This window comes from Entelurus aequoreus, linkage group LG02 (genome assembly GCF_033978785.1).
Source record: "Entelurus aequoreus isolate RoL-2023_Sb linkage group LG02, RoL_Eaeq_v1.1, whole genome shotgun sequence".
Taxonomy (NCBI): domain Eukaryota; kingdom Metazoa; phylum Chordata; class Actinopteri; order Syngnathiformes; family Syngnathidae; genus Entelurus; species Entelurus aequoreus.
Genome location: NC_084732.1, coordinates 45,434,110 through 45,462,080, shown reverse-complemented (window position 1 = coordinate 45,462,080; position 27,971 = coordinate 45,434,110). Strand labels below are relative to the sequence as shown.

General features: G+C 39.9%; 1 protein-coding gene across 1 annotated transcript; it reads left to right on the top strand.

Annotated features, from left to right (window-relative positions):
- znf280d (zinc finger protein 280D) lies at positions 1-27,645 on the top strand. The gene is made up of 18 exons (XM_062027630.1): positions 1-329; positions 14,616-14,734; positions 14,949-15,145; positions 15,240-15,339; positions 15,417-15,638; positions 15,730-15,804; positions 15,963-16,072; positions 16,161-16,348; positions 17,731-17,888; positions 17,961-18,061; positions 18,145-18,291; positions 21,732-21,866; positions 22,690-22,907; positions 23,289-23,429; positions 23,509-23,577; positions 25,526-25,641; positions 25,724-25,745; positions 26,743-27,645. Exons 2-18 carry the CDS (start codon positions 14,623-14,625, stop codon positions 27,017-27,019), a joined length of 2,388 nt encoding a protein of 795 aa, XP_061883614.1. The 5' UTR covers positions 1-329; positions 14,616-14,622; the 3' UTR covers positions 27,020-27,645.
- Positions 27,646-27,971: the final 326 nt, after the last annotated feature.

The following is a 27,971-nucleotide window of genomic DNA, read 5'->3' as shown; positions in this document are numbered from 1 at the left end:
TAAATCGTACATTTGCTCGTTTAATAGTTTGTAGGGCGAAACATGTACTTTACATGACAAAATATGTTGGCTAAAACATATCGTCAATAGGTATATTAGGCGTCGAGTTCGAGGTTCTATTTGAGTTCAGGGGGCGCTACAGTTTGTAGTAGACGGCGCCATGATTGGTGATTCATTGCGAGTGTTTCCGCTGTGCTTGGCTGGCTCACTCTCACGGCACCATTTCTGCTGCTGCTGCTGCTGTTGGAAAAAATGAGCCGCAGTATATGAATTTAAAGGACACATACATTGACGCTGGTGACGAGACTGTGGCGTGGTCTGATAGACAGGTAAGCTTAAAAAAAGAACCCAAACTACTGACAACAACATCCACGCAATACATTTATCGCGGTGTCTTGCAGACAATGAAAACAAGCTAATGAGCCCTGCAAGCTAACGTAGCATGCTGCATGCTGTCTTACGGTGAAGTAGCAAGTGGGGAAGCTAGCAACACGAGCTGTATTGTTGAATAAATACACCCTGAACGGTTATTATATAGTCACTAACATTTGTAGCATGTGGATGTGGTGGGAGAGAAGAAGCATTGTAAAACATTGAACGCTAGCTAGTTAGCATCAGTTTAACAGAGATGGAAGCTAACAGTGCTTTATGTGGTTATTTTGTTGGCGGTATTAGTGCATTCCGACTAGTGGTCATATATTAAATCCTTACCGAACAATTTATTTGTTTTGTTTTGTATCAGTTTAATTCCATACTGTTTGTTCTGTATGAACCCACAACGAGTGTTTAGGTTATGGGGAATGGCGCGTATCATTAAAAATGTGACGCATAATACTGTTACACATTTGTAAACATTATCTAAATAAATGTTTGCATTTTAAAAAATTCATTTTGTGAGAATACAAATGTGGCCTAAATGTATGCAGGATTTGTAGTTACGTCATCATTACCGACGCCATCTTGGGAAAAAAAACCTTTGTGTGTTTATTGTCAGGTTTAATCTTATTAGATGTGGCAAAACTCTAAATAGCTGATAAAACTGTCTCTTGCTGGATGTTTTTAATATAATTTCCAATGAAATTGGTGTTTATATTGTAAATGTAATTGATGGCGAGCATTTGTAAGCATTGCAATCTAAGTATCAGGGTGGCATTGCTCATTGAACATCTCAGCAGCTCTGCTAATAGCTAGCAAATAAATGTGTGACAAATGCAAATCTGATTGCAACTGTAAAGTTAGCCATGTTAAAAGGTATTTTATATACTGAAACCACAAAAATAAAATGTTAATATCTTAAAGTAGAACCGCACTTTTTGGGGAATTTTGCCTATCGTTCCCAATCATTATGAAAGACATGACAATGGATTTTTTTAAAATGCATTCTAAATATTAAATAAATGCGATCAAATGTCCCCTTACAATGGAGCCTATGGGAGCCATTCAATTCTGCCTGTAGAACCCCTAAAAAAACATCCAAACTCCTCCATTAGGGTTTTATACACAGTCGTGGTCAAAAGTTTAAATACTCTTGTAAAGAACATAATGTCATGGCTGTCTTGAGTTTCCAATAATTTCTACAACTCAAATTTTTTCGTGATAGAGTGATTGGAGCACATACTTGTTTGTCACAAAAACATTCATGAAGTTTGGTTCTTTTATTAATTTATTATGGGTCTACTGAAAATGTGACCAAATCTGCTGGGTCAAAAGTATACATACAGCAATGTTAATATTTGATTTCATGTCCTTTGGCAAGTTTCACTGCAATAAGGCGCTTTTGGTAGCCACCCACAAGCTTCTGGCAAGCTTCTGGTTGAATTTTTGACCACTCCTCTTGACAAAATTGGTGCAGTTCAGCTAATTTTGTTGGTTGCTACAGGTATTATGGCAATCTAGGGGAAACCCTGAACTTGTATAAATATATTGCTGTCCGAGCATCTACACTATTCAGTTGTGAACATTGAACCTAAAGTGTGTGCTCTCTTAGAACAGAGTGATCGGTCTACGGTGGTACCTCAACTTACAAGCACATTGCGTTCCACGAATATTGTTTGAAAAAATACAATAGAATGTACTGCAAACCATACGTTCCACACAGACGTATTTGAGTGACGGACCGGAGAAGATAACAATCAATGGGCATCTGTGTACCAAAGGTAATATTTGACCGTCCAGTTTATTTAGTCAGGACTAGACAGAACAAAACACAGCATGTGCAACCTCTTAATATTTTTATAGATAAATGTTTGTCGTTTGGATGTTTGTGGCTGGATGCAGCGGAGGCTGGCTGTAGCTTGTGTGATGCAGATTGACGCTACGGCAGGGCTTGAATTGCCGGGTAGGCTGATAACAGGTAAGACCGGATGTCGATCTCTTAGCGGCACTCAAACGTGCATGTCAACTGGCCAATCAAAACTTGTTTCTTGTGTAAACAATGCAGGAACACAAATGTATAACAAAATGTTAACCGTTTATTGCTCGAACGGCACAACTTTGTTTCCCATAATAGGATAGGTTAGTCTTAAAGTACCAGTAGAGTGGAAAAACAAGTTGCCTCTATATTAAAGGCCTACTGAAATGAATTTTTTTTATTTAAACGGGAATAGCAGATCCATTCTATGTGTTATACTTGATCATTTCGCGATATTGCCATATTTTTGCTGAAAGGATTTAGTATAGAACAACGACGATAAAGTTCGCAACTTTTGGTCGCTGATTAAAAAAAGCCTTGCCCATACCGAAAGTAGCGTGACATCACAGGAGGAAGGATTCCTCACAATTCTCCGTTGTTTACAATGGAGCGAGAGAGATTCGGACCGAGAAAGCGACGATTACCCCATTAATTTAAGGGGACGGCGTGGCGATGTTGGTAGAGTGGCTGTGCCAGCAATCGGAAGGTTGCTGGTTAGTGGGGTTCAATCCCCACCTTCTACCATCCTAGTCACGTCCGTTGTGTCCTTGGGCAAGACACTTCACCCTTGCTCCTGATGGCTGCTGGTTAGCGCCTTGCATGGCAGCTCCCGCCATCAGTGTGTGAATGTGTGTGTGAATGTGGAAATACTGTCAAAGCGCTTTGAGTACCTTGAAGGTAGAAAAGCGCTATACAAGTATAACCCATTTATCATTTAATTTGAGCGAGGATGAAAGATTTGTGGATGAGGAACGTTAGAGTGAAGGACTAGAGGGTAGTGCAGGGTGTATCTTTTTTCGCTCTGATCGTAACTTAGGTACAAGGGCTCATTGGATTCCACACTCTCCTTTTCTATTGTGGATCACGGATTTGTATTTTAAACCACCTCGGATACTATATCCTTTTGAAAATGAGAGTCGAGAACGCGAAATGGACATTCACAGTGACTTTTATCTCCACGACAATACATCGGTGAAGCTCTTTAGCTACTGAGCTAACGTGATAGCATCAGGCTCAAACGCAGATAGAAACAAACTACTACTATTAAACCATGGACATGTAAATACATGGTTAATAATTTCCAGCTTGGCGAAGCTTAACAATGCTGTTGCTAACGATGCCATTGAAGCTAACTTAGCTACGGGACGGGGGCAGCGGCGGGCGTTGTAGCTTTCGACGACACCCCAGCCGCCATCAGAGTCGGCAAGAAACATATATTTCCCCAAAGTTACGTACGTGACATGCACATAGCGACACGCACGTACGGGCAAGCGATCAAATGTTTGGAAGCCAAAGCTGTACTCACGGTAGCGCGTCTGCTATCCAGCTCAAACACAACACGACCTCCTGGTTGTGTTGCTGTAGCCAGCCGCTAATACACCGATCGCACCTACAACTTTCTTCTTTGCTGTCTCCATTGTCCATTAAACAAATTGCAAAAAATTCACCAACAGTGAATGAATGATCCTGAATATAAGGAGACTGAGCTGCAAGTTTTAGAAGTTCTGCTAAACAGATCCATCTTTTGTGAAATTATGTATTCCCGTTCAGATGAAGATTTAGTTTTAATCCAGATGAAGTGTTAAAAAAGTGGCTACTAACAGTTACACTGTCTTCCGTTGTGTGTGTGTTTGTCTCCATATCCGGGTCTAAACTGAATGTCACAGATGAACAGCTTCTAGATTCATGGCTAAATCCTCCTAGTACCAGATGAGAGTCATGATTTATAATCTAGAATAATTTTGACAAGCCGAACACAATGCAGTGGTAACAGAAGCAGCACACCGGCTCATTGTGCTGCCAGCCCGTGCTGCATAAGCTTCTTCTTCTTCTTTACAGTTTTACGGCAGTTTGCATCCATATATGTTGCATTACTGCCATCTTCAGTTTAATTTTATAATTGCATTAAAGTTCCTCCTTGAGTCCAGTGCAGCATAAACTATAGTTAGCTCTCAGTTATCAATGCTGAAAATAGTTTGTCTGCGCTAGCGCTTATAATAACAACAACAATTAATATTTGGTTAATTTACAGGTCACAAGATGTAAATAGAGTATTTTTTGCGGGTTTTGGATGGTTATTTAGAGAGTTGTGGGGGAAAAATAGAGAGCCCCCATAGACTCCATTGTCAGCTGACTTTATTTATTTACAACTTAGAATGCATAAAAAACAAAAAATTGTGTTCATGTCTTACATAAGGATTGTGAATGATAAACAGCACATTTCTTTCAAATTTTTGCATGTTTCCAGTATGACTGATCTGATAACATGGTCAGAGTGCAGAAGCGTTACTACTGTGAAGTCAATCTCCGGAAATAGCCAAAGATATTAGGAGCGGAATATTCAAAATGGCTGACTGAATTTGTGGCATTTTGTGATGTTTAAAGGCCTACTGAAACCCACTACTACCGACCACGCAGTCTGATAGTTTATATATCAATGATGAAATCTTAACATTGCAACACATGCCAATACGGCCGGGTTAACTTATAAAGTGCAATTTTAAATTTCCCGCGAAACTTCCGGTTGAAAACGTCTATGTATGATGACGTATGCGCGTGACGTCAATCGTTGAAACGGAAGTATTCGGACACCATAGTATCCAATACAAAAAGCTCTGTTTTCATCACAAAATTCCACAGTATTCTGGACATCTGTGTTGGTGAATCTTTTGCAATTTGTTTAATGAACAATGAAGACTGCAAAGAAGAAAGCTGTAGGCAGGATCGGTGTATTAGCGGCTGGCTGCAGCAACACAACCAGGAGGACTTTGACTTGGATAGCAGATGCGCTATCCGACGCTAGCCGCCGACCGCATTGATGATCGGGTGAAGTCCTTCGTCGCTCCGTCGATCGTTGGAACGCAGGTGAGCACGGGTGTTGATGAGCAGATGAGGGCTGGCTGGCATAGGTGGATAGCTAATGTTTTTAGCATAGCTCTGTGAGGTCCCGTAGCTAAGTTAGCTTCAATGGCGTCGTTAGCAACAGCATTGTTAAGCTTCGCCAGGCTGGAAAGCCTTAACCGTGTAGTTACAGGTCCATGGTTTGTTGATTTTCTGTCTATCCTTCCAGTCAGGGGTTTATTTCTTTTGTTTCTCTCTGCAGTTAAGCCCGATGCTATCACGTTAGCTCCGTAGCTAAAGTGCTTTGTCGATGTATTGTCGGGGAGATAAAAGTCACTGTGAATGTCCATTTCGCGTTCTCGACTCTCATTTTCAAGAGGATATAGTATCCGAGGTGGTTTAAAATACAAATCCGTGATCCACAATAGAAAAAGGAGAAAGTGTGGAATCCAATGAGCCCTTGTACCTAAGTTACGGTCAGAGCGAAAAAAGATACGTCCTGCACTGCACTTTAGTCCTTCACTCTGATGTTCCTCATCCACAAATCTTTCATCCTCGCTCAAATTAATGGGGTAGTCGTTGCTTTCTCGGTCCGAATCGCTCTCGCTGCTGGTGTAAACAATCAGGAAATGTAAGGAGCCTTTCAACCTGCGACGTCACGCTACTTCCGGTACAGGCAAGGCTTTTTTTATCAGCGACCAAAAGTTGCGAACTTTATCGTCGATGTTCTCTAGTAAATTCTTTCAGCAAAAATATGGCAATATCGCGAAATGATCAAGTATGACACATAGAATGGATCTGCTATCCCCGTTTAAATAAAAAAAATTCATTTCAGTAGGCCTTTAACCTGTGGTTTCACATAATTTGCGAATTGTAAATACAATTGGATATGGTTTAATCCAGTGTTTTTCAACCACTGTGCCACGGCACACTGTTGTGCCGTGACATACAGCCTGGTGGGCCGTGGGAGATTATGTAATTTCACCTATTTGGGTTAAAAATATTTTATACAAACCAGTAATTATAATCTGCAAATTGAGTGTCAGTGCTGTCTAGAGCTCGGCAGAGTAACCGTGTAATACTCGTCCATATCAGTAGGTGGCAGCAGGTAGCTAATTGCTTTGTAAACGTCGTATCTAATGCTTAAACCAAAAATAAACAAAAGGAGAGTGCCCCTAAAAAGGCATTGAAGCTTAGGGATGGCTATGGAAAACGAAACTAAAACTGAACTGCCTACAAAGTAAACAAAAACAGAATGCTGTACAACAGCAAAGACTTACAGCGTGTGGAGCAGACGGCGTCCACAAAATACATCCGTACATGACATGACAATCAACAATGTCCACACAAAGAAGGATAGCGTACGCACAACTGAAATAGTCTTGATTGCTAAAACAAAACAGGTGCGGGGAATAGCGCTCAAAGGAAGACATGAAACTGCTACAGGAAAATGCCAACAAAACAGGAAAAGCCACCAAAATAGGAGCGCTAGACACTACACACAGGAAAACACAAAAAAACTCCAAATAAGTCACGGCGTGATGTGACAGGTCGTGACACTTACTTTGAGACCAGGGGCCGTACTTATCAAGCTTCTTAGAATTATTCCTAAGAAGTCTGCTAAGAGTTGACTTAAGAGTAAATAAATTCTTCGCTGAAAGCTGCACTTAAAAGTTAGTTATCAAGCGACTTACTCACATTTTCAGCGAAGTGTAGGACTGAATCTTAAGTGTCACACTCAGAGCTGAATTACGACATTACTATGTGCCGTAAACGGAATTTTAGGTGACGTCATTTCTGTTTCCATAGAAATGACCAATCACGGAAGGGAATCCCTTGTCTGAGAATAAATAAATATCTTAGAAATATTTAAGTGGACAATGAGAGTGTATATTTTGACAATAAACTACAAAATAATACAAAAAAAACAAACAATATTGGCAATGAATCAAAAATAAATGTTTCCTTTTTGTTGCACCTTTCCTGCTTCCTGCTCCCAGACCGTAATCAAAGAGGCAGGGGAGACACTTCTCCAGGATGTATGCTCGGGGCAACACCCTTCACTTTACCCGACAGTGGGTCTCCACAGCGGACGACTTTAGAGTGAATGATGAGTCCGGCGATTAGTTGCAAATCTTGCTTTGATTGCTTGCACACAGCCAATCCAACACAAAACAAACTAGTCCCCGCTCGCACTCACAATACCGCTCCCTCTCTTCTCTCGCCCACACACTCACTGACGTCACTCACCTCACATGCTGTAACCTAGCGTATGTGTGTGCCACACACATACGCTACACTCATAACATTTTCTTTCCAATTCATTAATTAGGCAACTAATTTAAAACTGGTGTGGGTGGCTCTATATATACTAGTCCACTGCAGCCACATGCAGAAATCAACAAGGAATGGAAAATTATTAAATCTGTGACAAAAATAATACCTGCTCTGTCTAAACGATACCGTTTGATCAGCTGCTCGTCATCAAACAAAGATGAACGTTCGGTGGTGCCATTTCTACATACAGCTACAAAAGTAAAACACAATGAAAAAACAAAACATGAGCAATAAATAACAAGGTTTCCCCCAGCTTGCCAATATACTTGTGGCGTTGGGGGCATGGCTACGGGCATGGTCAATGTGACATCATCATATAATTTGCATAATTGTTGATGAAAAAATGGGAAACGATTTCTGAGTTCTTTACCTGCATGTTATAGAATTTTACTTTATATTTTCAATGATAATTTTGGTATATTATCGACTAAAAAAACTAAAAATTCTGTGGTACATTACATGGGACTTGTAAGTGTCAAAAAGACAGCCAAAAGAAGTTGGTAGATGTGAATAAATCTAAAGGTAAAATATAGTGTAAAAATGCAGCCAATTGCAGGAAATATAGTCTTGATTTTCAATATTGTCTTTCGGGGTTCGTGTGGCAGCACTTTGTGCTGATAGAAATGTTCCTCTTTTTTTCCCCTGAATTTCCCTCTTTTTTTCATTAAAGGGTACCTTTGCCTGAGTCCACTGCATCCTGTTTCAATTGTACATCCTTGAGATGTTCCTACAGTTTAATTGGAGTCCTGCTGTGGTAAATACAGTTGATTAGACATGATTTTGGAAGGCACACACCTGTCTAAGGTCCCACACTTGAACCAAAACCAACTATGGAGTCGAAGGAATTGTCTGTTGACGTCCGATACCGGATTGTCTGAAGGCACACATCTGGGGAAGGGTACAGAAAAATATCTGCTGCCTTGAAAGTCCCATGAGCACAGTGCCACCAGGACTCTTCCTAGAACTGGCTGGCTAAACCGAGCGATCAGGGGAAAAGGGCACTAGTGAGTAGGGCTGTGAATCTTTGTGCACTGCACGATTCGAGTCGATTCTTTGGGGTAACGATTCGATTCAGAAACGATCCTCGATTCGAAACTATTCTCGATTCAAAATTCATGCTTTTTTTAATAACATTGGGTGCCAGTTCTATGATTAACTACATTCCTCCATAAAATAAACAGCTTAGTGTTTATATTATTTAAAAGAAAACTGTTTTGTTTAATAAAATACAAATTAGGCAACAAGATGAAATACAAATTAGGCAACAAGAGAAGTATCCCACACTTCTCTTTTGTAAAGTAAATATTTACAGCAGATATGGGCATCTACATCGACAATACGATTGTCGATTTTTTTTAATCGATTAAGAATCGCGACGCATTCGGAAAAACTTTTTTTTTTTACACCCCTACTAGTTAGGGAGGTTACCAAGAGCCGGGTGGTCACTCTGTCAGTGCTACAGCATTCCTCTGTGGCGAGAGGAGAACCTTCCAGAAGGACAAACATTTCTGCAGCAATCCACCAATCAGGCCTGTGTTGTAGAGGGGCCAGACAGAAGCCATTCCTTAGTAAAAAGGCACATGGCTGCCTGCCTAAAATTGGCCAAAATAAACCTGAAAGACTGTCAGACCATGAGAAACAATTTCCTGGTCTGATAAGACAAAGATTAAACTCTTTGGCGTGAATGCTAGATGTTACGTTTGGCGTAAACCAGGCACTGCTCATCGCCAGGTCAATACCATCCCTACAATGAAGCATGGTGGTAGCAGCATCATGCTATGGAGATATTTTTTCAGCGGTAGGACCTGGGAGACTAGTAGGATAGAGTAGGGCTGGGCGATATATCGAATATACTCGATATATCGCGGGTTTGTCTCTGTGCGATATAGAAAATGACTATTTACAAATGGTTGATTTATATAGGCTAGTAAGGTAAAGTTTTGTACCTGACAAGTTTCGGCTATCTTGCTTCTGCAGCTTTCATCAGAAGTGTCACGTGATGTTAGCGTGACGTGTTATATAGATTGTTCCATCCCACCTGAAGTGGTGGGATGGCGGTGTCCCCTGATGTGCACCGGGGGTAGGGCGGGGCGCCCCCTGTCATCTGGATGTCTACCAAACGGCCGGGAGCCGCCCTGCAGGACTGTGTCCCAGGTGTGGGATAATTGGTGGGCTTCTTAGTCCCTGTTGACAGTCTTTGGGGCCTGCATCCTGATTTCAACCGCCTCTTTTATCCACCAATGGAATTTGTTGTTTTCCATTCTAATGACCTTGGCTGCCTCCCAGTTCATTAGATGGTTTTACCTCTTGCGGTGGTCTGAAATGGCTGATTTGAGATTTTCCTGTGTTGCTTTCATTCTCGTTGCACGGGTGAGCGTTCCAGATGTTTCCTTTTCACATTCTTTCTGGTATTCCTTTTTTTATTTATTGATGGAACAATCCATATAACACGTCACAGATGGCGTCACGCTAACATCATGTGACACCTCTGATGAAGGCTGCAGAAGCAAGATAGCCTAAACTTGTTAGGTATAAGGCTGAAACGACGCGTCGACATAGTCGACGTCATCGGTTACGTAAATACGTCGACGCCGTTTTTGTGCGTCGACGCGTCGCATATTTACGTCACACTACCGTCATCGCGAAGCGCAAAGCAGACGATCAAAGCAGACGATGCGAGCGGTGCGAGCGAGGGGGAAAAATCACGCCAAAAGTCGTCAAAAGTGTGGGAGTATTTCAATAAACGGCCTAATAATGTTGTTGTATTCACATTGTGTCGAGCGGAAATGGCCTATCATAGCAGCACAACGGCTATGAACGAACATTTGAAAAGAAAACCATCAACTAGTCAATCGTCCGCGCGAGTATACGTTGTCATCATTACACAAAAACATGAATGTGTCATTTGTATCTGCTAGGGGTGTAACGGTACGTGTTTGGTATTGAACCTTTTCGGTACGGGGCTTTCGGTTCGGTACGGGGGTGTACCGAACGAGTTTCTAAGCTAAAGCTAAAGTCTTAACAAGCTGCTTTGCTCCTTCTGCTTCTGTCTCAGCACGCAGCATTGTCCCACCCACACAACCATCTGATTGGTACACACAAAGCATTATCAGCCAATCAGCAGTGCGTATTCAGAGCGCATGTAGTCAGCGCTTCAGCGTCGAGCAGATAGGTGTTTAGCAGGTGAGCATCAGGCAGCGGACTCTCCCCAAATGATAATAAACACCTCCCAGTCAACTACTAGTAACATCATTATGAGCCTGTTGACCTTCTAGAAACTTAAACTGCAGCTCAGCTCACTCGCAGTCCTGGCTTGAGGTGAAGGCTAATTACCTCTCAGTTCCAGCCACATCGACCCCTTCTGAGCGCCTATTTTCAGCTGCTGGGAATATTGTAAACATGAAAAGAACCAGAGCATGTAGACATGCTAACCTTTCTTCATTACAACTGTTAGACACTCACTGGAATGAGTAGAATTGGTTATTTTGTACTGTGTTGGACTGGATGCACATTTTAAAAGCAATACTTAATGTTTACAGTGCTCCAGAATATTTAGATTGGCACTTTTTTTGTATTGGATGTTTATCTTTATTTTTGCACATTTGAGCAAATAAGCAATACTTTCACTTTTGTTGAAATGTTTACACTGTTGTTACAGAATATTTCGTTTTGCACTTTTTTGTATTGGATGTTTATCTTTATTTTTGCACATTTTAAAGCAAAATAAGCAATACTTTTACTTTTGAAATGCTTATACTATTGCAGAATATTAAGATTTGCACTGGATGTTGACTTTTATATTTGCACATTAAAAAGCAAATAAGCTACTTTTAATTTTGTTAAATGTTAAAAGTTTTAAATGTTTACATTGTTACAGAATATTTAGTCATGTTGTTGTCAATGTTGAATGAGTGGCCATACTTCTTTTTTTTTGTAAATAAAAGCCATGCCTTTTGAAAAAACTGGCCTACATTTATTTTTTCATCTTCATTTTGAATAAAAAAATAATCGGTAAAAGGAAAAATAATCTATAGATTAATCGATAAATAATCTATAGATTAACCGATTAATCGAAAAAAATAATCTATACATTAATCGATAGAAAAATAATCGTTAGCTGCAGCCTTAGTTAGGTACAAAACTTTACCTTACTAGCCTATATAAATCAACCATTTATAAATACACATTAGCAGGCTAAATGAACCTCTTCAACATATAGAAAATGACTAAATCATGATATTCGAGTATACGGTCTCACGCAGTTGCTTTTAGCTGCGGGCATTACATTACAGGCTTTTCTCACGCTATCTTGTCTCTCCTTCTCACAGAGACATAAAACAAGCACACCTTACATACTTCACATTTTGTTGCGCGTGCAACATCACACGCTCTCGCGGAGCAGAGAGGTAGCAGCATGGGTAACGTTAGCTGTGGCAGGTGCGAGTGGTAATACGAGAGAAATAAGGTGCAAGTCTGGTAACAAATGAAGGAAGAATTAATTCCCAAGAAAAACAGCACAGGGTCCATCGTCTGGCGGTGGTTTGGCTTCAAGCGGCAAGATGTTGAACAGACAACCGTAATATGTCAAGTATGCGGCAAAAGCGTTGCGACAAAAAGTAGCAGCACTGCTAATTTGTAGCATCATTTGAAAAGTCACCCGCTAGAGAATGAGGAGTGCTTGAAACTCTGCATGTCAACATCTCCGGCCGGTGCCACACCCACAAAATGCCAAAGCGACCATTTCCAGATCAATACCGTATGAAAAAAATAGTCGACAACAGAAGGAGATAACGTCAGCAGTAACCTACCACATAGCGAAGGACATACACTATTTGATTGTCTATTATGCAGCTAATTTTTATTTGACAGTTATTGAAATACCTTGTGTGACATCACGCACAAAAGTGCACTTTATTTGTTTTAAAATATTGTAGTGAAGTTCTGTACAAATAGTGCACTTTAATTTAGTGTTGTTTTGATATGTCATCTTAGTGACATCATGCACAAAAGTGCACTAATAGCTTGTTTTAAAATGTCTCTGACAATCTTGCACTTTCTGTTTTGGAAATTACATGAATGTTTGTGCCACTGCTTAACTGTTTAATAAATACAGTTTTGGTCAATTAAATTAGTTGTGATTTCCCTCTCTGCATGAAAGTTTAAAATTAGCATATATTAATGCAGTATGAACAAGAATGTTTTAATGTAGAGACATAATCATCATACTGTTGTGATTATATGCATCAAGTGTTAATTCAAGGCTAAGGCAAAATATCGAGATATATATCGTATATCGTGACATGGCCTAAAAATATTGAGATATTAATAAAAGGCCATTTCACCCACCCCTAGGATAGAGGAAAAGATTAATGCAGCAATGTACAGAGACATACTGGGAAAAAAACCTGCTCTTGAACTCAGACTGGGGCGGCGGCTCATCTTTCAGCAGGACAATGACACTATGCACAAAATATCAAAGGAATGGCTTCAGGACAACTCTGTAAATGTCCTTGAGTGGCCCAGCCAGAGTCCAGACTTGAATTTGATTTAACATCTGCACACTGACTCTTCCAATCCAACCTGATGGAGCTTGAGAGGTGCTGCAAAGAGGAATATAATATCGTATATTGTTAATATAGCTTATGTTATTATTGAGAGCGGGTTGTGCAGTAACAAGAAAGTTCCTGGTTCGAATTGCTCTTCCTCCACCACAGTCACTGCTTTCTGGGTTGCCCTCACAGGGAAGCTTCACCGGCCGAGAAGCTAAATCACAATGAGCCAGGTACGGTCCCCGGGCGCTACATGATGGCTGCCCGCTGCTCATCAAGAAAGGATGGGTCGAATGCAGAGCCTTCTAAAACCACAGAATGTTTAGGAACTTTTGCCCCAGTCGCCACAAACTTGCAGCTCAAAGACGTGCTGTCAATCTGCTATGGCTGACAGACGTGTTGCCGTACTGTGTGGATATTATTGTCTCTCTTGACTTATTAATCTAATTACTAATTTCCTCTGATTACCTGGTTACGCTTTGCTAAAACGCAGTTTCTGTTAACCTTCTGTTGAAGTCTAAAAAGCATTTATTCTTTTCTTGTTTCACTACTTCCCATTCAAACTAGCTTAGTGTCGCGGCTAGCATAAACTTGTCATCTCCTCCCCGTTCGTGTGTCTGCGCTAACACATAATGTTAAAAGACTGTTAGCTAATGGTTCTCCCACTGTTAGAACTCAACTTAGAATTATTGTTTAGAGAACATCAACATTAATGTTGCATTTAAGGACCATCTGTATTACTTTAACATACATAAATAATCAATGTTTGACATTTGTCCATCGATTCATGAATCGTTTATGCTCTAATCGTGATGCATTGTAGAATTGATCATTTTTACCACCTCTAAACAATACAGTAATAATAATAATAATGGTGATATGAACTTTTCATATTGTTACATTCCTCGTGCTGTTACGGAAAGATCAGTCATGCTTAGTGAATATTGAGAACTGATTCCCAGTTGCTAATACTATTCTGTGTGATAGTACTTGTTTGCGTAAAAGTGCCGTTGAAATCACTTGATCAGCGTATAGCAGCTGTTTTAAACAGCTGTGCATAGTAACACTTCACATTTCCCAAACCCTTTGGCAAGCTACTCAGAAAGTTGTGGCGAGCTACTGGTAGCTTAGCCGCCAGTTTAATGCCAACATGCAATGGCAATCCGGATCCATTGACAGACAAACGAAAATTAATTATGTGATTGTTTTAAACTTGTACAAATAGTTCACAAATTAAATTTTAAAATAACAAAATTGACTTAAAACAACAAATACATTTCAATTTACAGGTATAGTCACCAAACTCTGTAGTAACAAGTATTGACCGCTTTCGTTGTACGGTTAGGCCAGTCTGCTGATCTCCACTCTGCACTGACGGGCTTCACAAGTAAATGAATGTATGGAAAACACTGGGCTTGTTTTGCTGTTTCTTCTTTCTTAGTTATGTTCATTAAACATTGTGTCAATTTGTGTCTTAGATCCAACATGTCTGAGCTTTTTATGGAATGTGTGGAAGAAGACTTGGAGCCATGGCAGAAAGCAGCTTCAGAGCAGTTAATTGAGGATGACGACGAGCCCATTTTTGTTGGAGTGCTGCGTATGTGCACACATTTAAGTAGAATTGCTATTTTGGTGTTATAAAAAATGTTTGGGATAGTTTCTATGCAATCCAATTGCAATGATGCTAGTTTGCTCTTATCCGTTTGTGTATTATTGATATTGAAGTTTTCTCTACATACTCAGCCATTATTATTGTTCCCATTGTGAAATATTTATTTGAGTTTTTTTTTGTCTTTTAACATGTTTTACAGCAAAAAAGGAACACAATAGTGACTCTATTAGAAAGCATGATGCAAAGTCTGCTGCTGCTACTGTTCCTGCTACTCAGCCAGCCCTGAGCTCCTCATCTATTATGTTACCATTGAAAATTGCTGGAAATGCCATCACTGCTACTACTGTAGCCAATCTCACGACCATGACTCCACGGCCTGTTATTGTCAACAATCAGGTATTGAAATTAAAACTATTACATATTTTCCAGGGAACTTGTGTAATCAATATTATATATTTTGACATGATTTTTATTTTATTTTTTTCCCAAGGGCTTCATTGTTACGTCCCCGCAGTTAACTAACAACAGTAACTTAATCGCCACTCTTGGGAAACAGTATCCTCCTGGGACAAAATTTACCATCGTACCAGGTAGAGTTGTAAAAGTAAAATGATAATTTATTTGGTTTTAAATGTGCTTTTAAGCATTTATATTTTGTGCATTTCAGCTGGTCAGCAGAAGCAGCTATTCCAGCGAGTCACTCCTGTCACGACGATACCCGGTGTTGTCCATCGGCCTCACGTGCAGCAAATCACCAGCAATGTTGTAACATTGGCTAATGTTCAGAGCCCCACTGTTTATTCAGCCAAACCCAATCTGCTGCAGGTCAGCCAGGCCACTTCTCCGCAGACCATCACCATGCCTGTGCAGGCTAACATTGTAAACAAAGGTGCGCTTTTGGAAGCTATCACATTGGATTGGCAATCCCCGTAAATCTGTCCGCTTATTTTATTTTTATTTTATTTTGGGGTATCGTACAGAAAAAAACACGATGAAACGAGTGTTGCCACAAGAGCAGATGGTCAACATTATTAAGAAAATTAAAGTTGATGTTGGTAAGTTTTATTCACAGAATTACATTCTATTCTAATGCCACAACTCTCACTGCGGCACAAAGGGCTTAAAGGGAGCAGCTTGAGGAGAAAAAATCTAAACTGACATTAATAGCACTAATAGTTTCTGACTATAGTTGAGTCTATGCTTTTTTGTACAGTAGGGCAAACAAACACAACTAAGCCAGTCGAAAATGGTACATCAAAGAAAAAATGCCCAAATTGTCAAGAAGAATTCTTTCAGCAGGAGGCCCTGAATCATCATATGACTGTAAGTATGCATGTTGTTAGTTTGTCATTGTTGCAATATAAAAATTGTATTGTTAACACCCGTTTTACTGTAACAATGTGTGTTCCAGAGCTGCCGGGTCAGAGTGGACACTAACGATTCACTAGCCAATAGCACGGTCACACATAAACTCATCATGCTGGTGTCAGATTTTTACTATGGCCAGGCTGAGGGGCAACCTGACAAAACGTCTCTGCAAAGAAGTAACACCACTTTCAAGTGTCAAAGCTGTATGAAAGTTCTCAAGAGCAATATCAGGTACGTTAATGTGTTTACTGAGTAAAACTACTTCCACACCCGGGTAAAAAGCAGTGCTGGGAAAGAAACTACTGCAGGTCTAGGTACTTGCTTGTGTTGCCAGTTGTTTAGACTGTAATGTCTGTGTATTTACTCATTTCATCAACAGTATATTTATATTGCTATACAAGCTGTACGTTGACTACTCTAAAGTATATCCTGTTTCATTTTATTAGTATTATGCCTGAAGAAGATATACTGGGATTTTTTTGCGGTCTAGAACTAATGTTGCTAAGGACCCTTTGTGAAGGTATAGGTGCTTGAGGTTTTTAATAGGGAAGCACATCTGTACCTCAATTGCACTCTAACCCTGCAGGTCACTGGTCATCCACATTCTATTGGGGGAGCTGAGGTAGCAAAATGCACAGACTGAAAAATGGGCCTTGTTCCATCAGAGTAATATTATTAATGGATTAGATTTTTACAGCGCTTTTCTAGACATTCAAAGCGCTTGACAGAGAACTGCGAACCCATCATTCATTCACTCCACATTCACACTTAAATGTTGGTAAGCTACATTTGTAGCCACAGCTGCTCTGGGCTAGACTAACGGAAGTGTGGCTGCCAATTTGCACCTACAGCCCCTCCGACCACCACCAAACATTCACTCACATTCATACACCAGTGCGAGCGGCACTAAGAGCAAGGTGGGTGACGTGCCTTGCCCAACGACACAACGGCGGGGACCTGGAACCCTCAATTTGCCACCGCGGTTGCTGTACCATCTGAGCCACGCTACCCCTTACTGTGTGATTAAAAGGGTGTGGTGAATGGAGAATCATTATTTTGGGAACTGTAGCCAACAAAACACCATAGATTTTACCACACAGTGGAACCCTGATTTATGACATTAATTGATTTTTGTAAATATAAAAGTTTGTATATTGAACATATTTCTCAATAAGATACAATGTAAACATGAATAATGGGTTACAGCTTTTATATAATATAAACCACTATTCAGTACTGTATATCAAATATACAGAACAAGGGTGTGATGGATCAATTTTCTATTTATTAACAAGCAAAAACAACAAGAGCAACTGTCCTCCTAAACAGCCGCTCTACGGACACACACTGTCACTAGCCCTTTGGTACACGCACAATATGAAATCACAAAAACTCCTTATCTTTAACAGTAAAGTTGTTACAATAATTAGGAATAAAGAATAAAAAGTGGGTCCATGAAACGTTCGTACACAAGCATATTTGTATTCGGTCTGTGGTTGGTAAAACGAAAAGTTTGTAAAAAAAAAAAAAGTTTGGACTGTATTGTCTTTGGTTTGACACATTATAGATTTGTGAGCATTCAGGTGACTCGTGTGTCACACCCTATGTTGCAGGTTCATGAACCACATGAAACACCACCTTGAGCTGGAGAAGCAGAGCAATGAGAGCTGGGAGAGCCACACAACTTGCCAGCATTGCTATCGCCAGTACCTGACTCCATTCCAGCTGCAGTGCCACATCGAGAGCGCTCACAGCCCCATCGAATCCACCAGTATGTCACATTGTGGCCTTTTCAGCTGCAGGTTTGTGTGTGACGCGTTTGAATTTCTATTTCCTTCTTCAGCCAATTGCAAGATATGTGAGCTGGCGTTCGAGTCTGAGCAAGTGCTGCTGGAGCATATGAAAGACAACCATAAGCCTGGGGAGATGCCTTATGTCTGTCAGGTCAGCAGCTTCCTGGCAAATCATTGTTGCATGAGCTTCACATTGTGATGCGGTTTATTATACACTTTTTGTCTTTTCTCCAGGTGTGCAATTATAGGTCCTCCTTTTTCTCAGACGTGGAGACACATTTCCGAACTGTTCATGAAAACACAAAAGACCTCCTGTGTCCTTTTTGTCTCAAAGTATTGAGAAGCAGTCACATGTACATGCAACATTTCATGAAACATCAGGTAAGATGCTGCTTTTTATGTCAAGTTTTATATGCTTAATTGTGTTTTATTGTATCCATTATTGTATTTACAATACACAAAGTATGTGAAAATACAGTCTAAATAAACATCACAAAACGCCACAAATTCAGTCAGCCATTTTGAATATTCCGCTCCAAATATTCCTCAGCAATTTCGATAGATTCGGGGTCGGATTACATCACGAGAGTAACACTTTTGCACTCTGGCCATGTTATCAGATCAGTCATACTGGAAATATGCAAAAATTGGAAACAGATGTGCTGTCTATAATTCACAATCCTCATGTAAGACAAAAACACATGTTTGGCATTTTTTATGCCTTCAAAATCGTAAATGAATAGCTAACAATTCAGTCAACAGATCAGGGGTCTTCTTTTGTGCCCATAAAACCCCTTCTAAAAACATCCAGAAACTGCCAACAATTAGGGTTTTATGGTATACCGGTTCTAATAAAGTATTGCGGTACTAATGAATTGAAAACGATACTTTTCTGCCTTTGAAAAATACAGGTATTTTATTTTCATCCGAATGTTGCCGTATGGCATGACGTTGCTGAGCCAAGGAGCATGTTGAGTGTGTCAGAGTGCGCAAGGAGAAACACTGTGGGGAGGGAAAATGGCAAATAAAGGCAACTACACTTGTTAATAAAGAGGGCGCGTGAAACGCAATATGGAGGTATTTGTGTATTTACACTATCGATCAAGATGGTGCTTTAAACACGAAAGTGCCACACTGCTTTAAAACATGCCTCACCAAAAGTGGAATGATTACAATATTTGCTTCAAACGTAGGTAAACATTTTTATAACAAACATCAAGACCTGCACAATGACTTTAAAGGTTAAGTAGTTAACAAGTTCCCAGATACATCATCATCATCATCGGCAGTCACTCATAGTCGAGTATGACTGTCCTCAGAATGGATGGGTTCCCATTCGGGAGGACGCCTGCGCGTGACGTCTTTTAGCGTGGGGAGACTGATGCGCCTGCAGCCACCACACGGTCCTTGGCAGAGAGGGGCCTTGATCCAGTGGCATGGATCCATGACGACTGGAGACCACCCTCTGTTGCAGCCTTCATCCGCCTTCAGTGCCGTTGTGACATGCAGTGTCATCCTCCGCCACTTCCACCGTTGAGGTCTTTGAAATGCTATTTAACCCATAGCTGGGACCCTGACAGGTACTACCACCCCGGGTCAGAGTGGACCTGGGAGCAATGATGACTGAGGGGTAACTCCACCTTCCCCAAAACTCCAGAACTCCCGAAGCATAGACGCGCACACAGCTGCTTGACTTGATGCCAAAAATTAGCGGAGTCCAAACTACCCACGTTGCGCAAACTAATACAAGTGAAATTACTGAATGTTGTAACAAAGTGCTACAACTTGTGTTTTATCTTGAACAATGTGTTTTACCAGCTACATGTATTATATGTGTAATTTTAGCCATAGTATTGTTTTTAGTATTAACTAAGGATTTTATTCGTCTTTAAAGCACAGAACAAGAGTTTCAACCATAAATCATGAAGCATTTAATATATTGACAGTAAAGCTTTTTATGCTTTTCCAACCTATCGTCAGTGATCCTGTTCTGTCTCCCTGTAATGTTTGTCTGATCTTGAATGGGATTGTGCAGAAAATCTTAATTTCCCCTCGGGGATTATTTCTGATTATAATCCTAGATTATGGCAGGCTATATGTAATATATAAAATTGGTCTTTGAGTGCTAGAAGAAAAGTCCAAAGTGTTTAATGCCTTTTTTTTCTTTTTTAATACTCTAAAATTGTTCTTTGATTGCAATAAGAACCATATGTTTAATGTATCGTGAGATTTTTTGTTAAAATTAATTTTTTAAATGATCCCCATTTGAATAGTATCAAGGTATTGAAATACATTTTGGTACCGGGACAACCTTACCAACAATACTCCATTTAAATGTTGTGAGATGAAAACTTACCGAATATGAGCGATATTGTTATTATAAGCGCTAATGCTGAAAGCATATTTTAGCGGCGCATTGATAGCAGTGCGCTAATGCTATCTTACGGTGCTATTGTTGACAGACTGAGCCGGCGGCTGCTTCGTCTTCGTCTAAAACTTGGTAGAAGTTCATTCTAGATTATAATTCATGCATCTTTTACCTGGTAGTAGACAAACGTGGCCATGGACTGAGAGGCTGGTTGACATTGACATCCCCTGAGATGGCGAAAATGCTGCTAGTTGCGGCAACTTTTTTTTTGTACCCTTGGTGAGGATTGTGATTGATTCTTCATGTAAACGGGAATATGTGAGTGCCCCGTCGGTCGGCATCCCAGCGAGAGCTGACATCTTACATTGTTTTATAATGGTTTGTTATGCTTAATTCCTATGTTAAGCACCTTATATATATTTACTCGCAAACTTTGTAAGTCTTTGGGTGTCATAAATCAAATATATATGATAATAGCTTCAATATAAAGGCAACTTGTTTTCCATTACACTGGTACTAGTGTGTGAATGTGAGTGTGAATGTTGTCTGTCTGTATGTGTTGGCCCTGTGATGAGGTGGCGACTTGTCCAGGGTCTACCCTGCTTTCCGCCCGAGTGCAGCTGGGATAGGCTCCAGCACCCACGCAACCCCGAGAGGGACAAGCGGTAGAAATTGGATGGATGGTAAGGCACTTAAACACACACTGCCGGTCTAGAACCACAATCATATTACAGAACCAACTGACACCCACATTATCAAGTAATTGGGGACAAAGACAAGGAAACACTCCATTGGGGAAGAAACCTTAGACAAAACCCAGGCTCTGTGGGGTGGGCGTCTGTTTCATCTACCGCTTACAGTATAAAACTAGATAGCATTTTGGAGCCTGAACTTCGGAAATAACCCACCCGCAAATGGTCTCGGCTTTGGATGTAGTATTAGAGGAACACCAGCCAGAACAGGAGTTTAAACTTTGAACTTCAACCCCTGGGACTCGCTTCCTGCCTTGATGTGTTGAAAACATCTACTGTATTAACCTAAAAAAAGCTATTTTTAAATGCACATTTTTGCAAAAATCACATACTTTATCATATCATGTTTTTAATGCCTGTTAAGTGTGAACTCATATTTGAGCAATCACCTCATCATCTATTAATCATATTTCCTAGCTGCACGGCTGCGTTAATGGTCACCATCATTTTAAAATAAGTGTGAGTTTGGATTAGTTTGACATTTTGCACTGTTATTGTTCTGTCAGGAGTCTTAGAGTAATAAGTTAAAGGTTCAGACAGGAAAATGTTTTGTCACCTGCCATTAAAGTACTAGATACAGCAGTTAAAACCAAACTTTTAAGCAAAACAGCCAATCAAAAATTAAATATTTTCCTTCATTGAATCCTAATGAGGTCTTGTGAATACAATTGATCACATTTTTGCACTTTAATTTATTTCAGAACAAAGGCATCCATCGCTGTGGAAAATGTCGACTTAATTTCCTCACCAACAAGGACAGAGTGGAACATAGGACTCAGGTCCACAAGACTTTCAAAAAACCTGAGATTCTGGAGGGACTCCCAGCAGGGACAAAGGTGTGACTCATCTTTTCACTGACCATTCTCTCTTAAGGGGACCTATGATGATTTGAATCTACTTTTAAAACACTTCCTTGTGGTCTGGATATTATGTATTCGATATATTTTGGTGTAAATTTTGCTACATAGTCACTTTTGTTTTTTTGTTTGTGTTTTTAATATATTCTAATCAGTCCAAAAATATTATATAATAACAAATTAATTGAACAGTCACTTTTATAACCTACTTTCTGCATTTGTCTGTAAGATGTTCCCAGATTACAATGAAACCACGCCTCACCCTCTTCAACAGTATCATGTCTTACCTTTTGAAAATGTACACTGTTTAAATGTATATCTTGAAGTCGTCACCGATATTTTCTTTCAAGACACGGTCAACCAATAAACTTCATGAACAATATAAATATTAACCCGGTCACAACATTAGGTACACCTCCACATTCCCCCATCGATACAAACCTGCATAAAAACCTGCATGTTGCATGTCAGTGTTATTATGCATAGGCCGTTTAAGTAACACATTATCCTACTTTGTTCCTCCTCCTCTGGCTGAGAGCTTTACTTATATGTCCAAATAAGTACATCCTCCTTGCAGGGTCTTCACAATGTAACCAGACTGCAAAAGCCAGCGGAAAGGCATCAAAAACTGTGTGCAAGCTCATGGCAACCTTGTGATTTGACTGTTTGGCATTGTTTAATATGATTATTCAACATTGTAAAAACATTCAGAACATTTCGTCAAAAGAGACAAAATTCATCCTCGGTCCCCTTTAACTTATAAAAGGAAGTGTGTCATTCACATTATTTTTCATTCCTCTAGGTGACCATTCGGGCTTCCCTCAGTGGCAAGACGCCTGCTTTGTCCAGCTCTGTAGATAGAGCGACCTTTACCTTGACTCCAGAAACACTAAGTGTCGGTGCAAAAACAAAGCCTCCGCTTGGTCTGTCCAAATCTAAACCAAACCCCTCTGAAACCAAACCCATTCAGAGAAAGAAGAACATGCATGGAAAGTTCAACATGTCACTAACCCACATCAGGTTTGTTACATGAGCCGTTTACTTTGCCAATCCAAATTCAAATGGAATCCACTTGCATGTGTCTAGAAAGCTTCAGTCCTCCAGAGGCAATATTATTGCCTCCCTGAACCTTTCAGGACTCACTAGTATGGAGCTCCTGGGTATTTATGACAGTCCCAAAGCAGATTATTAGACATTATTGCAGCCTGGTGATAGTAAAACTACCTCATTTAAATATGTTTTCAGACACTCATTAGACAGGCTAAAAATAATCCAGATAAAGCTGCAGTGATAGCATGTAAACAAGTTAGTGTGATTTGTTGTAATTGGACTCGGTAATCAAAACAAAATGATAGTATGGGACAGGGTATTATTTATTTTTTACTGTGTTCTCATCTTCAGTGTGAATGGAGGGTTTTACACCTGCATCGAATGCAATGCCCGAGTTGAAGATTTCTTTTTACACTTCCCTGTAATCTCCAATTGTGGCGCGTGCAATTATCGCACATGTTGCAAAGTTGCCATTGGAAATCACATGATAAGGTACGTTTGATTTGAAACTTAATTTGAGGCTTATTGTTAGGTGTATGTGTCTGTTATTGTTTCTTTGCTCTTTTTATAGATTTCATAGCACCGTCAACAAGAGCAGATTTCACAAAATGGATCAGAAGAAACGTTCATCTGTATTAAAGTAGGTTTTAATAAAACCACTACTGTAAAAGCTGAAATTACAGAAGGAACACTTAACAAACAAATGGCAAAGAGGACTGTCAATGATTGAAATCAGGGAATAATTAGAAGGCGGCTGTTAATTGTAAACATTAAAAAGTAATTACACTTAACAACTTTTTTACTTTAATAATGAATTGAAGGGCATGAGAAAGTGGAAAGGGAAACGTAACGGCCTGATCTACTAAGTTCTAAATAACCAGTTCTAAATAGTGTGTGCAAACTGTAAAATTGCATGTCCTATTAGTGGACGTGGTCATCTACTAAGACTGGGTATTACTAGTGCAAAAGTGGTGCAGACTGCCCTATTTAAACAAGGATTTACTGGCTGTCACAATCCATGGCATCACGCGCCAACCTGTGGCACTATGTTATGGAAAATGCCATAAACAACTATTATCTGTGGCGCCTTTTCTGGACAATATAAGAGTGAGATATAGACAACCGAATGCCAAAAGTGCACTCTGGGAGACATCAGTTTTGTGCCAAAAACCTCAGCAATACCTGCGATGGTGTGCCGGAATAATCCAAACACAAGAAAATGCATGTTGCAAGAAGTTTTTTAGCAAACGCTATTTATAAAAAAAAATAATTCAAAAGCATACACCAAAACGAATTGTCTACTGGCTCCAATCAGCCCCTTAAGTCATCCAGCAGAAATAAAATGGCATTGTTGAATAGATCTGTTGAATTAATTTATTCTTGACTGTCAAATATGTTGACATGCACACGGAAGGAGGATTCTCTCTCCATCGTCTGTCATTGCACCACATCCCGTCCTTTCTCACACACAAGTGTGCCAGTTTGCACGTACCTTTCAAACATGCTAAATATAGATGCAACCGCGGCGACAAGCAGTTTCAGGCTTGATAAATCACATTGCGTGCGCTAAATGATTATACTTGCATCTCCTCTACCAAGTATTATTGTGGGCGTTCTGATAATCAGCATATATTCTGCATACGAATGAAGGCAAGCATTCTAAAATGCATTGCACTCTTTATATCGCTCATTTAACAGGCAAAATCTTTGGCACACAAGCTTAGTAGATAACCTTTTGCTTGCACTATCAAGTGTGTAAGTTTGTTTTAGTACAAGCAAACTCTTAGTAAATCAGGCCCTTTGTGTATTGCATAACACGGCAGCTTTGGAACCAATATTGTTATGCCGGTAAGCAACAAGCCAGAACGTTGAGTGTACGGATGGATGTTGCACCAAAAGCCGAGTAGCACAACCTAAAGTTTAGAGGGCATGCATATGTCGATAAAGCTGATTACGAGTATTTTGATCTCAAAATAATTGTAATCAGCAGCAGCGAGCTGTCTTTTGGCTTTTTGTTGTGCTTTAAACCTGGGGTTTTGCCAAGTAGTTTTGCCAAGCTCACAAAATCATTCGATGGCATGTCTGCAAAGCTAACTTGTTGCCATCAATCAAGTGTGACCATCTCTACAACCTTTATAAATGGTGGCATGGGTCTAAACTCTTCACTCATGGTGTTGCTCTATGCTAAATAATCGCTGTTTGCCCCACAGCCGGTTGGCAAAACGTTTGGGCACCCCTGCTTTAATTTTTTTTCCACTAAGGGCTGTATACTAAAAAATATAAAGAATGTGGAGCGCCACTTGGATACATTTTGTATATTAACGATGCTGAAACCAGTGTCAGTGTAGAAGTTATTTGGCAAAAAAAACATTATCTTAGCTTTTGTGTTATAGATGATAAAACAGTTGTTCATGAGGTATATTCAAACTAACACTAATAATGATTTAATAACATTTTCAGAACATGTCAAGGGCCAATAAAATTTAGAAAAAAACTAGATGCAGGCCGAAAATGGCCCCAGGTCAATGCAAGTTTTGTTTTTTTAAATATATTTTTTTCTTTTGTCTGATAACATGGTTTTCCTGCAGATTCACACTGGTGTGTCTCAACTGTGACCTCCTGGTGAATGCGTCAGGCGGGGACATAATGTCCAAACATTTAAATGACCGACCAAATCATGTATGCAAAGTTATTGAAGAGAAAGGTACGCACCATTTTCTTGTTGGTCATGGTGGGTTGTTGCAAGTTTCTTTAAAGTTGTTTTTTGTTCATTTTTCACCCCACAGACAACAGAGCCGAAGATGGAACGTGAGTAGAAAACACAATGTTAGATTATCAATTTTAAAGATTCATGCAATCTACACAAACCTTAAAGTGTTCCAAAAGAAGTGCAGTTCTCATTTTAAAGGGGTAGTTCACTGACTAAGGCTACGTTGACACTGCAGGGTCTGATGTCCAATTCAGATTTTTTTGTCAAATCCGATCTTTTTAGTGGTCGTTCACATTACCAAAAAAAAAGCAATTTCTAATGTAAATGCAATCTGACCCGCATGCAGACATGACGTCATGATGTCGCACGCACTGCAAAGTTTACGGAAGTAAACATGGCTTCCACTCCAGTCGTCTCAGTACTGGCGCATTTGTGGCAATTTTAAGGATTTTGTGCAATTAAAGTCACATTTTCTGGTTAAATTATTGCGTGTAGAGGATTAAAAAGGAGGAGGACGAGTATTTTGGCTCTGGCAGTTTTAGGATATTTTGCTTTGATGTCCGCTTGAAGAGCGTGCCTGTGGGCGAGCAGTCGGAGGCAGGAGTGGTGGAACTTTCAACACTCCGTTATTTTCACCGGTTTTATGCTCCGTTGTCAAATTTTAATTTTGTAACCATCTATTTTATTGAATTTTAATTACCCTTATCGCTTTTTGATGATGTTCAGACCCGATGAATGCAACCTGAGCGCAGTAGCGTTCATATTGAGGACGTATCGCATATATATCCAATTTATATCCACATACGAAAGAGGCCTGGGTCGGATATGAAAAATTCGGAATTGCACTGTCCACACAAGAATCCACAAAAAAGTTGAAATTTACTTGCAGTGTAAACAAAGCCTAGATCTTCCAGCCTTTAGAACTGTGATATAACATGAACACAACTATGACCAACAATAAATCCAGGTGAGTTTTTCACAGGTGTGACTTGCCTTTAACGAATTGTTGTAGCCACTATCTAAACATATACATGATGACAGTACCAGTACCACAGTTTTCTTCTTCCTGTATGTTTATCCCCTCTCTTTGACCAGGTTTTTTGTACCGGCTCAACCAACTGCAGTTTCGAAAGAATCACCAAACGAAACAATGCCCATGGATGATGAACCTAAAATTGAAAAGACTGAACACTTTCCTCATGCTAGCGAGGAACAACCAGAATCTGTGGCAACATTGCCAGTAGAGGATCTGCCGCCCTCTCAGCCTGCCTCCTTGGCCTCAGTTACTTTGGATGGCGATGTAGATAAGTCACTTGTCGACGCAAACATCCAGGAGGACTGCCATCCCGACCCAGAACCCAACACAGACTAAGCAGGAAACAGATGGACGAACAATACAAATCACAAAAACACTTGTTACTCATTTAAAACCCTAAATATTCCCCATCAACCATTAACAGAACAATTCAATGACAGGAAGTCATTACGACTATCTCAAAACATCTCACCGCAAGCACAATTTGTAGATATTCTGTGAAGATAGTGGATCCGTTAACCTTGATCCGTACATTTGTTTGTGCAGGACACACTTTAGCTTTGACTACATAGAAACATGTATTTGTTTATCATATTACTTAACATCTCAAATACCAAGATTGGCTAAAAGTAATATCCTACTTGAATTTTGATGACATTTGTGTCAGACCATCTACCATTACATGTGTATGATATATTTTAGTTGACAAATGTCAACCTTTTAGACATTATGTTGAATAAAGTGGGTATAATGCCTTTCCCCACACTAAGAACACACGTAGTTGTCAACTTATTGGAACAATTACAATAATATCAAAGAAGTGACAAACAACTTTTAGTACTGCATTTCCTGAAATACAGGATTATAAGCATTGTAATGTGTGTGGATTAGTGCAGCTTGTATGTGATCAAAAAGGCTTAATTTTCCACTTTTATAATCAATAAAGTCATTTTTGAGATGTATAGTATTGTTTAAAATGTCCTAAAACATGCATGTTGGGTTAATTGGACACTATATTGCCCATAGATGTGAACACAAATGGTTATTTGTCTGTGTGGCCTGCAAAGTCAGCTGGGATAGGCGCCAACTCATCATGCCTGCTGCCGATTCTTCAAATGTCATTTTTTAAATTGGTAGGTGGCAGAGGGGTTAGTGCGTCTGCCTCACAATACGAAGGTCCTGAGTAGTCGTGAGTTCAATCCCGGCCTCTGGATCTTTCTGTGTGGAGTTTGCATGTCCTCCCCGTGACTGCGTGGGTTCCCTCCGGGTACTCCGGCTTCCTCCCACC

Bases quoted from the DNA above. Each gene is read 5' to 3' on its own strand.
- znf280d (XM_062027630.1), top strand. From the start codon at position 14,623: ATGTCTGAGCTTTTTATGGAATGTGTGGAAGAAGACTTGGAGCCATGG. The intron at 16,349-17,730 runs GTACGTTAATGT...CCTATGTTGCAG, and splicing joins GTTCTCAAGAGCAATATCAG to GTTCATGAACCACATGAAAC. The intron at 17,889-17,960 runs GTATGTCACATT...TTCCTTCTTCAG, and splicing joins CAGCCCCATCGAATCCACCA to CCAATTGCAAGATATGTGAG.